This window comes from Rhinopithecus bieti, unplaced genomic scaffold, assembly GCF_001698545.2.
Source record: "Rhinopithecus bieti isolate Rb0 unplaced genomic scaffold, ASM169854v2 scaffold_4044, whole genome shotgun sequence".
NCBI classification, from domain to species: Eukaryota; Metazoa; Chordata; class Mammalia; order Primates; family Cercopithecidae; genus Rhinopithecus; species Rhinopithecus bieti.
The window spans coordinates 368,357-384,127 of record NW_016804489.1 but is presented as its reverse complement, the minus strand read 5'-3'; the positions used below and the strand labels follow the sequence as shown (position 1 = coordinate 384,127).

Sequence of the window (15,771 nt, the reverse complement as noted above, 5' to 3'; positions counted from 1 at the left end):
GTTTTGGGATTTTTCTCAATTTTTGGTTTTGATTAAAATCTATTTTTAACATGCTTTTTTACCACCTGAGACTAATTACCATATAAAATATAGACAAAGTTTGTGCAGTAAGTATAAAATTAGTGATTTGCTTAGAACTGCATATTTGTTACAACTAAAAGTAAATTCAAGATTTTACAGTTTAATATCATTATTTACTTTAGATTTGAAGATATGGAAGCTGGGGAATTTGAAATTATCTCCTCAACCCAACTGGATTGAGCAATAGGAAACTGACTAGAAACTACATGTAAAAAAATATTAAACTAATAAAAAATAGGAGTTTATAAACACAATGTTCCTTGAATTTAAATTTGGAAATTTTAAAATATTTACAGAAGGTTTCACTATGGAGGTAACATATTTCACAAGTAGGTTCCTTGAAGTTCAACATGTGAAGCTCTTGCCTTGGAAGATAAAGAGAGGGGAGTAAGTATACAGGAAATATCCACATATTCCAATAAATTCCAGTACACAGGAAGATTCTTAAAGGTCAGTGTTATGATTAGATCACGGAAAAAATGGAAAAAGAAAGCTCTTACGCTAAATATGCTTTTGTTTAGAATGTATTTAACAGAATGATTTACCGGAAAATGTTTCTTTTTATGGCGAACTCAACAAATAAATGTTTTGAATTGAGTATGTTTGACTTTGTTTCTTACAAAACAAAAGGAGTTGTGGCAGTGACAACTAGCCAATGGGTTTTACTCCTCTCCTTTCCCTCTCTCTCTCCCTCTCTTAATTTTTTTTCTAAATGAGTTTTTAAATACACATATAATTTATATTTATAATGTAACATTATTAGAAGTGAGTACAATAATAGAAATTAGTATACATATACTATATATAGTATATATATTATATATAATGTTAGTGTGTTAGTGTATATAATATATTATAATCATGCCCTTTGATTTCATGGATAAGTAAATGAAGGCCAAGAGGAGTTAAGAGAAGGCCAAGAAACAGTGGCAAAAACAATGCCACATCCTAGGTTTTCTGATTGACAGTTGTATTTTTTGTTAAGTTCCTCTCTGCTTTAACCCAATGAGCAGTAATGGTTTTTTCATTTTGCTTTAACCACATAGCAGTAATGGGTTTCTATCTGAGAAATTATAGGCATCAATTCTTCCTAGAGTCTGGTTAGCTAAATTGTATAGATATTTAAAATTTTTTTTCTTCTGCTCCACACAGGTGCTTTCTAGTCTTGTCCTCATCAAACCAGCGTAAGCCTCTCCATCACTAGTGGGAGAGTGCTTTGTGAACTCCCAAAATCTTCCCGATATAGAGAGATATCTGTCACTGTGTTTTCATATGTCTAGTGATTGGAACACATATTACTCCAACATCTAAACCAACCCAGAGGCATTGAAACACTTATCACCGTATCACATGCCTACTTTAAAGGATATAAAAACTGGAAGAATAATTTCTGAAAGAAAATATGACTATATGATAAATTCCTTACAAATAATGATGGAGAGAATATGTGGGGGATTTTAAGTTTTGTATACTTCACAAGGAAAATATATTTTAGCCTCAAGTTATATTTATTAAAATGTTTATTAAAATATCATAGTTAAACATTGCCTTTTTGGCATATCTTCATCTGTATGTTTATCTCTTTTTTTAAAATTTTTTATTATACTTTAAGTTCCAGGGTACATGTGCACAATGTGCAGGTTTGTTACATATGTATACATGTGGCCTGTTGGTGTGCTGCACCCATTAACTTGTCATTTACATTAGGTATATCTCCTAATGCTATTCCTCCCCCCTTCCCCCACCCCATGACAGGTGCCCATGTGTGATGTTCCCCACCCTGTGTCCAAGTGTTCTCATTGTTCAATTCCCACCTATGAGTGAGAACATGCGGTGTTTCGTTTTCTATTCTTGTGATAGTTTGCTGAGAACGATGGTTTCCAGCTGTATCCATGTCCCTACAAAGGACATGAATTCATCCTTTTTTATGGCTGCATAGTACTCCATGGTGTATATGTGTCACATTTTCTTAATCGAGTCTGTCAGTGATGGACATTTGGGTTGGTTCCAAGTCATTGATATTGTGAATAGTGCTGCAATAAACATACGTGTGCATGTGTCTTTATAGCAGCATGATTTATAATCCTTGTATATACCCAGTAATAGGATGGCTGGGTCAAATGGTATTTCTAGTTCTAGATCCCTGAAGAATCGCCACACTGTCTTATCTCTTAAATAATATTTTAATTGTACCAATAATTAATGTAATACAAATAATAAGGTAATTAATACAATACTATAGTATAGACAAAAAATGTTAAAGTATCTATTTCACAGATTATGACATGAATACACCATGGAAACTACAAAACTGATTGAAATGTGAACTAAAATCTAGATACTCTGGCCATTAAAAGACTCAGAGAAGTCTGAGAGTTATAACACCTAAATCATTTCTGTTACTCTAGCAGTTCAGCACAGTCTATGTGGAAAAGAACTGGTGAACACATTCATAAATTCCTTACACCAATACTCATTAAAGAGTTTTCTAATTTGTTCTCATAAAGCAGAGTAGGAAGCATAAAATTTGAGTTGTATATCAAGATGCATATTATCTTAAATTTACCAACTTAATTGTCTTCAGTGATTAAAATTTCTAGACTAGTCTTCTCTGCCAAAGAGCCAAATGCCACCAGATGGCAGAGGGAATTCAATGTAATATGACTCAGGTTAATTCAATCAGCTAAATAGTTATTAAGATCTACTCTAAGAGCTTAATACTCTCTCACTGCTCTAAGAGATATGAAGTACAGTTCTTGAGGTCAAGGTGTTGATATTTTATGAGATAAAAATAAAAAGAAAATAAGAAGTAGCTTGACTATCATGAGAGAGTATGTAATGTAATGATAACTCAATTTACCAACATTTATTAGATCATCATAAAGTACTAGATGAAGGGAAATAGATGCAAACAAGCTAACTGCTATGTACAGGAAGAACCAAAGAAAACTATTTATAGTTTCTACAGCCCAGATTTCAATTATTATATTTTTACACAGTTAGTTTCATAAACTAAAAGTTGTCTATGAGAGTAACCTTCACTCTCTATTCCCAGGCTTTCAATCAATGAGATCTGTGGAAAGCTTGCTACTTTGTGTTTTCTGGTAAGATTCCTTAGGGTGCTATTTCTTTTCCTTTTCTTTCTAGTCAATATGATATTTAACCTTTAATATCATCTTTCTCATTTTACCAAATATTTTAAAAGGTCTGAAATGATTGCAATATGACAAAACATATCAGTGTTTCAAAATCAATGAAAATGTTGTCTCAAAATAGGATTTTAGAAGAAAAAAGCTTTTGCACAATTTTAATTATTCCAATGAAGATATCACAGTTAAGTTTAATGCAAAAGTAGGCAATGCAGCAATGTATCCATCATAATTGTGTAGTGTTAACATGTGATTTATGTTAGTGTACTTAATTGCCTTTTATTTCTTTGACATATTCTCGTAGACTATAAAAGTAATAATATTGGCTATTAAATGAATTTCTTCTTAAGCTCTCAAGTCAACAAAGGCATTATCTGACTTCAATTAGATTCAGATCGTGTCAAGAAAGAAAATTTGAACTTAATACAACCTAGTGTATAAAGGCATTCATTAGTGCTTTTATGTTAAGCTTCTCATTTCATTCCCGATCACAACTAATTGTCCTCACTAACTTTATAACTCTGTAGAATGAAAACTCTCCTCTGTCCACCTCATATTGCAATAACTAAACTATTTTTACCTGCTTTTCTTCCTATTTGTTTTTCTTTATACAAAGGCACCCATAGTGTGGCCTAAGACAAATAAATAACATTCATACTTAGAATAAATTTTCTTATAATAAGTAACATTTTAGTCCTTTTTTTTTTTGAGACGGAGTCTTGCTCTGTCACCCGGGCTGGAGTGCAGTGGCCGGATCTTAGCTCACTGCAAGGTCCGCCTCCCGGGTTTATGCCATTCTCCTGCCTCAGCCTCCCGAGTAACTGGGACTACAGGCACCCGCCACCTCGCCCGGCTAGTTTTTTTGTTTGTTTGTTTGTTTTTTGTATTTTTTAGTAGAGACAGGGTTTCACCGTGTTAGCCAGGATGGTCTCGATCTCCTGACCTCGTGATCCGCCCGTCTCGGCCTCCCAAAGTGCTGGGATTACAGGCTTGAGCCACTGAGCCAGGCCCATTTTTGTCCTTGAATCATATTTTGATGACATTTGCTTTCTTGTTCTGTAGAAGACTAACAACTTTGAAATGTTTTTGCTTCCTCACTGAACTCAATAGCAATGTGAAATATACATATACATATATGTATTGTCATTTAAATGACCGTATTTACATACAGCTTTCTCATTATCATTGCTTTCTAACCATAAATACTAAAATCACAGTCTTGAGTACCTCTTTAATTCATAAGTTATTGGCAGAATTAGTTTTAATAAATAAATGTATGCATTTATCATGTTATATTCATTCCACAGTTTTTATCACATTAGAATTTGTATCCCGTAAACAAAATGCTTTAGGGAGATTTAAAGAATTATATTAATAAAACGATGGTTTGACGGCCATCAAATTTTCATCAGTAAAATATATAAAGAGCAAATGTAAATATGTGCCATTTTAACACAGACTTACCTTGCCTACGTATTGATAATCAGATCCTGTATATTCTTCCAGTAGGAAAAACTGATTCCACATCCAACCACGTTTTTGACGATGGAGAATTTTGCCATCACTCCTTGGTACACGTGAACTTAAAATTCTTTGCTGTGGTACAGGCGTCCTTCTGAACATTATTTCCGGAGAGCAGAAATGTGGCAGGCATACCCAGAGTAGAAACAGTAGCAAAAATTGATATATTGTCATAGTTCACTCCTTGACAAATCCCAACGTAGGTGAAGAGAAGTGGTCCTATTTTACCAAGTTGATTTTACTGTGTTTCAACTGGTTCCCAACATTTCATCAATGTTTTGTACATGTTTCCCAAAGCTTCAAACAAACAAAAAAAGTTAGTTGACAACATTATCATCATTACTTTTTATTTTAAATTTAAAGTGACAATAGTTTGTTAATAACAACCAAAACATTCATTTTCTTTATTTTTCATACAATAACGAATAGTTTTGAGAAATATTACTTGTTTAGCAGTATGTCCACAATTTATGAAAATATTGTAAATGTTTATTTCCACCAAATCATAAAGAAAGGACATTATTAGGCTTTTTTTTCTTTTGGCACTTTAACAGTTTTTAGGAATTGCATTCCTATATAAACAGGAGATATAGTTCATCTGCATGTCAATTTTTTCAGAGTAATTTAACACGAATTGAAAATTTGAAAACAAAACTGTGATTTAAATAACCTACAGGAATCATGCCTTCTGTTGTGCAATTTTATATTTTAATGTTTTTAAACAGTGGCATACTTTCTTCAAATTTAATCCTACTCAGAGGTAAAAGTAAAAGCACAAACAAAACAAAACAAGACAAACAAGCGAGAAAGCTAGGAATGCCTTCCTTTGAAGACCTCTCCTCTCTTCCCTGTTAGGTTGGACTGTGGGACACCTAAAGATTCCTTAAGTAGAAAATAATCACTACCACAGTGAACCAATTTGTAGTATAATTAAATCTAGCAGATAGTCTGCTTCTAACTACCTCTACTGCCTGGCCTAGAACTCTATTATACCCGAGGCTGACTATGGTAACAGCCTACTGACTGCTCTCTATACCCTCCCTGCCACTATTTTCTTAACAAAATTTCCTTAGAAATCTATTAAAATTTAAGTCAGATCATGTCATTTTTCTTCACAAAACACGCCAGCGGTTTCTCATCCCACTTTGATAGAAACCAAAGTCTGTCCAATAATGCTGCACTCAATTTCATGATTGCTGGCCACCTCTCTGACCATGTTTCACTTTAACCCTGCACCACATCTCCCTAAACTGACTCATCTCCAGCCACAGGGTCCTTCTTGCTTTACCGTGCAATACATTTCACACGCTGCCTTCCTTAACCAGCAACTTCCTACTTGTTCTCTATGCATAGAATGATTTTCCTGTAGATATTGACCTAGCTAGATCCTCTGTTCCCTTCAGGTACTTCTTTAAAACCACCCCTGAAATTTCATATGTTCCATTATACTACATGTATTTCTATTTATTTATTTATTTATTTATTTATTTATTTATTTATTGACTGTGTGCATATTCTGTTTTTCTGCTGCAATCCCATGTGAGAAGATAATTTTATTCTTTTCTTCATTACTGTATTCACAATGCCAAAAAAAGAATCTTGTTTATAATAGATGTTCAATAAGCACTTTAAATGTATGAATAAATGAATGAATGAATTGCAAGTGAATGCAAATATTTGACTACCATTTACCTGCTATATGTTCTTATGCCCAAGCATTTAGGCATAGAAATACATATTTTTGAATTACAATAACTTTTATATTATTCTTCATTTATATTATCGTGAATATACTTGTTTTATTTTTTGTATGCGTCAATTGTCTTTTCTTTCCTAATATGTATGGATTTTATTTCAGGATGTGATAAAGTATTTGTTATAAAAAGTGATTTGAGAACCAAAAGGACTTAGTTTCACTTCTCTAATACGGCATTCCATTATAAGTACTCCTGTTTTTACATTTATGCTTTCATCCACAGTAATTTGTTAGCAATCTCTTTACTTTTTGTTTCATTATTAAGAAGATTTAATAGTTAATATAAATGTTTCAAGGAAATAAGATTAATAGTGAAGCAGTGTCTCCCTTGAGTGTATTAAATGACAGTGGAGTTGTCCACAATGCTTGAAGATGTACAGCATGATAGATGGAAATTGTATTTCAATATGTCATGTAATACTCTACTTGGAGTTTAGAAATTATCTGATGCATAAAATGGTCTTACATCACAAAGCACTGAAACTCAAATTGATTGGATTCTAAGTAATAGGAACATTTACCAAAATAGGGGCTTTCATATGTATTAGGATGTGCTAGACGGTATTCTCCAGAAATGTACACTATTCCCAAGAGGCAGGGGAGAGTTTGTGTAAGTGAAGGTTTCTGCTTTCTTCTACAAAAGCTTTAAAACTTATTGAAGAAATAGTCATTCTCGTTTCATCTCTTTTCTCATTTTTAAAAATTGTCAGGAATTCTATGATGCATTGGTGATCATTTTCAATACAGTTATAACCTTCCCTAGTGTGAAAAGCCTACGCACCAATGTTTTGGAAAAGAGTAGGTGGGGACTAGAGCTATAAAGGTTGCTATTGAATAGTTGGAACCCCACATAATGCATGAGATCATTTCCTTTGTTATTGTCCAAGTTTCAAATATTTAATGATAAATGTCCTGAAGAATCCCCAGTAAAATGCATTATTTAATACTGATGCAAGATAATTAGAGAATATTTAAAATACATTTTACATAAAGACTACAGTATTTGACAAAACATTGCAAACAATGACATGGCTAAATAAAATAGAAAATTATATGAAACAAATCTAACATTTAATTTGTCTGCAGTTAGTTCTTCCTAGTTGTGTTCAAAGTAACTAGGAGCCTACCTATGAGGCATTTCACAACATTGTGACTTTATTATAAATATCACTAATCATCATCCTTCCAGTAGCCTAACTCAAATTACAGAATATCTTGGGCATTTCCATGTAACCAAGTGTACCTTTTACATGGTCAGTCAATATATTGCATTGCTGCTTTCCGTACCGCCCATGGCTCTCAGCTGTCCTTTTTTTCTGTCAATGTGTCATCACACTATTTTAAATGATCATCATTTCATGCAAACAGCATACAATAACTACTAACAGCCGTTTTCCTTAACCTCAATCTTTCTTATTTAAAATATATCCTACAGGGTGTTAGCTAAATTAATTTTCTAAAACCCACTTCTCCAAGACTCAAATCAATTAAAATTTTTGAACATGTCTATCACTGGGAAGATTAACATCAAAACTTTATATTTCATTTCAATATCTGGAACCAGATAAGTTTTAAAACATCATTTTGCAGTATTTCTAGTTGTTTTAATTTCAACCCGAATATGTAACTTCTTATATGTATAAACTATTTCCCCACTAATATACAATTCTGAATAATATCCAGGTGATTAGAAACGTATTGAATTTCTCTCAACAGTAAAAAGTGGTATATACAGATGTATCAATATATTTAATTAACTGATATATTTATAAAAGCCTCTCTAAATATGTTGGACTATTTATGATGAGAAATAAAAGCTAAATTTTAGAATATAAAAATATTACATAAGGGAGCTGTTGTGCTTGCTTGAAATTATTAACAGAATTATAATGAAAGGAATCAGGTGGGTTGAAACTACTGCTAAACTACCTCTCTGACTAAAACTGCTACAATTAATGAAATTCTATAATTTCAGTTCCAGTTAATTTTATTTTCAGAAAATATTTTCAAAACTACAGCTTTATTTTAATATAAAAATAATTTAATATGAATATCACATGAACTTTAAGAATTATTAAAACATCCTTTAGCCATTCTGCAATCCCATATTTCCTTTAGACCACTGCTCCTCCAAATTTAATGTACATTCACAACTCCTGGGTCACTTCCTAAATATCTATGTTCTCATTCAGCGGGTCTACTGTAGGGCATAAGATGCAACATTTCTCATATGTTCACCTATAATGCCAATGCAGGTGGACCATGTGCTTTGACTGGCAAAGCTGTAGACCTCCCTCAAACCTAAAATCATCCCCAGAATGTTTTATAACTTTTCCTATTTAATGCTTCAGTCCCCAGATACGTAGCCTACTACAATGAGGGGAAAACAAGCTTTACGGTGACTGCAGTTAGATCAGAAAATTATTTCTAAATAATCTAAGGCCTTTTCCCATATTTTTTTTAACCAGAAGAGTTTGTTTGCTTCAAGCTACAGTACATATGATAGCAATTTTTCTCCTAATCATACTGTAAACCATGTTTTTCTTTATATGTGTATTTTAAAGCATTTGTCTCACTGGGTCTCATTTCATTTTTACAATTACAGGACTTTCATTATTCATCTGAAATAGTTATCACAAATATTAGTGTCTCTATAACCTGTTAATTTTATTATATAGTCAGCCCAAACCAGCAGATCACAGAATATAATATAATGGGCATTTTGGCACATCTCAATTACTAATTAAGTCTCCACACATCACAGATGATCAATTAAGCTATAATCTATTCTTGGCTAATAAAAGGAATTAGTCCTTCTTCAGTCAATTTATTATGTTGATTAGGAACCTAATTACCAGCTTTTAAAAAATATATGTATTATTTATAAGAGTAATCGAAAATGATAAGATTATAGATATAAAAGTCCCTATAGATAGACAATTTTAATCCTTTTAAAGTTTCATAGAACGAATACAGTCTAATAAAATTTCAACACTGAGAAATAAAGGAACATTTTTCAGATGTGTTTATACAATTAAAATGAGTCAGTGCATACTAAAGTCTTCCTTCTTATTCAGCTGATACCATTTTATGCATCTAGTATAAAACACCATGTGAGATAATTGAATCAAAGCATTACACTAAGGACTCAAATAATATGAGTCCATATGCTTGATCATATTATCCAAGAGTTCACTACACATTACCTACTGTGCTCCATTGTCATAGAAAATGTATAATTCTACATTGAATATTTATCACTCTATTTTAAGTATTCTGCATATGTATTTCTGTTTAGACTGTAAGTTTGAGGCCGGGTTTTATGTCTTCCATGCAAAGCTAGCAATATAGAGATTAATACAAAGTGTTAAATAATTATTTTTAAATCGGATTGAATATTATAATTAGTTGTAAAACATTTCAATAAGAAAGAAACTTGCCTTGTTTTTCTTAACAAAAAAGGTCAAGGACCATTTTATGCCTGTATCTTATTTGTATTTAACATGACAGAACTCACATAAGACATTAACCAAAAAGGCAATCAATATATCACTGTTGAATGAAATACAGAACACAAAGGTTTGGTAGTCTTAGATAAGTTATCAACCATTGCTGGGATTTTTATCAATGCAGCAAGAATCCCAAGAAGTTCTGGTCCTTGCTATTCTTTTCAGATTAAAATTCTCCTTCAAGCAAAACTGTTTGAAATTAGTTTTATTCTCCAGGAATGTGACCTGAACACAAACTGGTAATACACCTCTCCAGCTATACTACATGCTAACATCTTTATGTGATAATTTGAAAAACCAGACATAAACCAAATAAATTTGGGGTCAGTGGGTAGATAAAACATAAGGCAGGGATAAAGAGGATTGTTGAATGAGGCACATAACTTCATGTGGCCATTATCTCTAAGATTCTTGCTAATAGGCTAAAGAATAGCATCCAAGAGTTCTTGCTACTCTCTGAGCAACCTTTTTAACTCAGCAGCCAATGTGACAGTCCCAGATGTAACTTGATCCACAAGCAAGTTAGCAGTGCTAATACAGATGTGACATTGCACCTGCTACTTCCTGAAAGTCTCATTTTACTGTAGCTAGGATTTATTTCATTCTGTGGAGAATGATAGCAAGAATGCTCTGAGGGTTACTTAAAGATGTTCGCATAAAAGCCATCTGGTACCCAGTTTTCTTTGATCCAGGATTTGAACTGCTTCTGTAAAACAATGAGTGAAGAGATAGGAAGACAGAGTTTGGGAGATTATTAGGATTTCCTGCCCAAGATGGTTTGTCATTCTTTACTTAATTATTATTAGGACATCAAGAAAAATAGCCCTAGCTGGAAGAAAGAATCCATTAAAAATTATTTTTCTTCTAAGTTACTTCTAAGAAGACCATTTGTGCATGTACTAATGAATGGTGTGTAAACTAAATTACTAGGCACTTTAGCGTGTTCAAATATGAGAACGTGTAGAACATGCATCAGGCTAGCATAAACTGTCTGTTAAACTTGAAGGTGCAAAAATACACATGACACTCATTTGTGAAAGGCAATAAAAAGTATAAACATATGGAGATATAACATTGGCCATTATATCTACTTAAATGCATAAATATAGATCTTTACACAAGGATAAGCACAGTAATCATAAGACAAATCTTTGTGGCATGTATTTGTGAGATAGTCAAGGTTAAGAAAAAGAAGCAGAAAAAAACTTATCAGCACTAATTTTGACTCTAATCATGGTTTAATATTTGCACAATACTAAAACCCAATTTTAGATGGCTTGTCTTATCTCTATATGTAGTCCCATTTTATATAAAAAAGATTATCTCCTAAATTATGCATCTGTAGCTGATATATAAAATTGGAATACTGTTCCATTAGCTAAATTTCATTTTCCTGAGGGCAGAAAGGGACCAGATTGTAACTTATTCTTTATTTTTTTAAATGCTTGACTCAATTCTAAATTGTACTTACACTGTAGTTTTCAACTCACCAAAAAAGACAATACAAGACTAATTTCTCATTTTCTAATATCCAATTTTTGATTCTTAAGGGGATCAATCCCAAAATATAGAATATAGAATCTGAAACATGTTATAAGTTGTGCAAATCCTTCAACTATTGAGCTATAATATAGTGAGCACCTCAATGAACCACTTATTGAAGAAATCATTGTATTTTTTGCTTCACATCTTAACAGAGTATGTTTAGAATTTTCTTTCTATAAATAGGGTCATTGACGCTGAGAATTATTCCTTCAGCAATGTCCATGGAGCTCTGTCTGTATGGAGCCATGAATTCTGCTGTGTGGAAGCTGTAAAATGTAAACAAAATTGAAATGGTTCTCACAATCTAAGAATTAACAATGGGAATCCATGAAAATAGCACCTAATCCAAACATGGGTGGTCTGAGAAATCTTTTTGGAGGAAACCACATCCTCTCTGGCACAAAGGAAAGAGCAGAGTGTCGTTTGTGTGTGTGTGTGTACGTTTGTGTGTACATGTGTGTATGTTCTGTATATGCATGCAGATGTATGTGTTTGCAAACAAGGACAGGAGTTAGAATGAGTTGTGGCAACACAACAGAGAGAAATTGCATTTCATGAATTGACATAATGGATCATGAGTCTGTAATGGGCTATGAAAAAAGAATGTGCAAAGCTCAGGGGGAAACAGAAACATATGCATTAAAGAAATAAAATTATTTTGTGTGACACTTCTAAGGTGACTAAGTTCAAAAACAGATTTAGGTCTAGGTCTGATACAATGTGGAGTTCAAAGCAGCTAATCCTTCAGCCACAATTTTTTCTACTGTAGCCAGGATCAGGTTATGTCTTTGATGGGCCCAAGGCAATTAGTATTTGTGGCCTTTTTTTTTTCTTAAAAAAAAAAAAAGAAGAAAGAAAATATATTTTACAATTGCATTTAAGCAAAGACTCACATATTACTATTATATGTTACAGAATTTTCTTGCATCTAAAAGTTCATTTTTTTTAATTTTAAAAGAAATTAAATCATTTTCATGGGCCTCTATAAGTATCATGGGCACTCAGCTGGGTGCCTACTGGACTTAATGGAAAAGTCAACCATGTCCTTAGCAGCAAACATATCATCATGGACTTCTGTACCCAGCTTCAGAAGTCAAATTTTTCTCCCATGGGTTAATATGACAGATAAGGAAACAGTTTAAGAGTAATGTTATGTGATTTGCTCAGTCTCAAACAGTTAGTGTCATAACCAGAAATACAACTTGGGTCACCAGACTCCCTTTGCACTATTCTGAAATCTACATAAGTTAGTAATGAATAGACGTTACTATGATTAAAATTTACATGCTCATGCCCTTATCTAGGAGACATCCCAGCTAGCTTCCAGTTTGCTGAACACAAATAAGACAGACCCACTGGGAGTTGGAAGCGTACGAACTACAGACCATGAATGTACTTAGACACACAAAGTAAGGGTCCAAGAAAAGAATACTAGTTCAAAACATTTAAAAATGTGTGGGATATCTAAATTCCATAGATTGCTTTGATTTTAAACATATCATTGTTATGTTGACTGTTAAGTATAAATTTGTTATTCAAATGCCCTTGAGAATAAAGATTCAATAGTTAATTTTTTTTCTTTTTTAAGAATTATGGAAGGAAAGCTTGAATGGGTTAAAGTTGTAAGTTAATTGACAAAAGATATTTTAAAATTTACCTTTAAATGTGTAGACACATTAAGTGGTTTCTTCTCCCACACTCATTAAATTCATACCCTGACCATAACCCTACCATTACCATCCCCTGATACTGCTCTTGCAATTCCAACTAAATCACAGTTTGCAGTTTTTCATGCAATAGGTTTTAAGACCACCCACTTTAACAAATTTTGGGTTTTGTGTATGTATGTCTGACTTTATTTGTAGTGCACACTAATGGTGAAATCATTACTTTTAATTATGTGTAACCATTAGAAAGTATCAGAGTTTATAAGTCTGATTCAGTGAATAATTTGGTGCACAAATCCAGTATAATACTAAACTAATCACTACAACAAAAATTCACACTTACTAAAGGCAGTGAAATTTGTAAGCTTTCAGACATTAAAAGAGATTATGCATTAGTCCTTGCACCAATTATATACTTGATCTATATTCAGTCACAATTACTGAGGGAACCAGAGAGATTTATCATTTCAGTAAGTATTTAGTGGGCTAAGATCACCGCCAGAAACAAAGCAGTACATCTAAATTCTGGACCATTAAACCACAATCTGTAAAGTGCCATTCATTCAGTTTAATTGCAAAATAGTATGTCAAGCAGAGTGCTGCTCAGCATTTCCTGTCTCCCTTGGATAGCTGGTATACCTTTTGTGTATACCCGCTCTGTGTTTAAATGATATTTCTTGAATTTCTGCATGATGATACTTACTACATGATGTTACAGCACTTTTTACTTATTTCCCCAATTAGATATTCTGCAATTTGGGAAAAGGCATCATTGTATAGATTTGCATGTGTGTGTATATGTGTACCTGTGTGTGTTCCCTTAATGACCTTCAATGGACTGAGTTAATCAAAGAAAAAATTTATTTTTGAGTTTATTTTAACTTACTCTCCTGTCTCCTACTCAGTCTAGAAATATGCAGTAGTAGATGCTAGAGATAAGAAGATGGGAAAAAGATTAAGGAAAAAAATAGTTTATTTAGATTGAGTCGTCTCACTGTCTTACTCCCCTAACTCAGCTATGGAATGAAAATATGGAGTCATAAGGGAATAATATGTCTCAAGGCCTAATTTTCTAGAATAGATGCTTCCTGAATACATTCACTGTTTATCCTGATTTCTTTTCTAAAATGTTTATTCACCCTTTTCAAGACAATCTATTGATCATTTTAATAACTTATCTTGGGATTACAGTGGCTTTGTCTGATAATGAAACTCTAAAAACTAGAAGATTTCAATTTTTTAAATAGGAGGAACCAGACAGCCACTAGGATAGAAATAAAACATCTGTGATATATCAAGAGGAACAAAGAACACAACATGATAAGAAAGTACAAGTCTCTGTATAACTACAGGTGCCAGTTTCTGCCTTCATCAGCTTTAGCTGTAAAGACTGTTCAATACAATCTGCACATTTTCTCTTTGGGGTCTAACACAATCCAAACAGGTACTATATACGTAGAATATAAAGAATAGAAAACACTTCCCGACACATTTTATGAAGGTATCATTACTCGGACACCTAAATTGGTAAAACATTATTACAAGAGGAGAAAATCAAAACAAAACAAAATTGAAAACAACTTTTGTGAAGACAGATACACAAATCTGCACCACAATATTAGCAAGTGGAAGCAATATGGAAGACATATAAAACATCATGACTTCACCTTAGTATAATGCTAGCTCAACATTCAAGTGCCAATCATTGTTGTAATCATCATAGCAACAGATTTTTTAAAACTACGACCATTTCAGTGGATGAAGAAAAAACATTAGAAAAAATTTGACATCCTTCATGATAAAAATTCTCCATAAAGGATGACCAAAACTAACTTCTTCAAGTCTCATATAGAGGACCCACAAAATCCTACAACTAGCATAATTGATGGAAAAAAAAAAAAAAAAAGCTAAAGTTTCCCCCTGTATATTCAGGAACAAAGTGTAGACAAGATATCTACTTTCACCACTTGTATTCAACTTTACACTGGTTGTCCTAGCCAAAGTAGTGAGGCAAGGAAAAAAGAAATGGAAATCATACATATTGAAAAGGAAAAAATAAAACTGTCTCTATTTGCAAATGGCATGATCCTGCACATGGAACATCCCAGATAAGTTACATTAAAAGCTACCAATCTAATCAATGAGTCCAGTAAGTGGACAGGAATATATGATCAAACAAAACAAAGTTTTACATACAAACAGTTAATACTTTTAAATTGAAATAAAATAAAATTAAAATATCTGGCATGTGGCTCACTCCTGTATTCCAAAACCTTTGAGAGACAGAGGCAGAAGGACTACATGAGGCCAGGAGTTCAAGACCAGCCTGTGCAACATAGTGAGATCCCATATCCACAAGAAAGAATTTTACAAATTAGCCAGGTATAGTGGTACATGCTTGTAGTAGCTACTCTGGAGATTGATGTGGGAGGATTGAGTCCAGAAGTTCACAATTGCAGTGAGCTATAATCGTGTAATTGCCCTCCAGCCTGGGTGATGAAGCAAAATTCTGTCTCTAAAAATACAATACAACAAAAAAAATT

The 15,771-nt window shown here is 32.9% G+C and overlaps 1 protein-coding gene across 2 annotated transcripts in view; it reads right to left on the bottom strand.

Annotated features, from left to right (window-relative positions):
* Positions 1–15,771, bottom strand: part of CDH10 (cadherin 10) — a 171,892-nt gene that overhangs the window by 111,687 nt on the left and 44,434 nt on the right. For both annotated transcript variants that reach the window (XM_017868612.1, XM_017868613.1), the window contains exon 2: positions 4,695–5,048. In XM_017868612.1, the coding sequence (XP_017724101.1) occupies positions 4,695–4,925 (231 nt within the window). In that variant the 5' untranslated portion in view covers positions 4,926–5,048. The remainder of the gene's footprint in view (positions 1–4,694; positions 5,049–15,771) is intronic.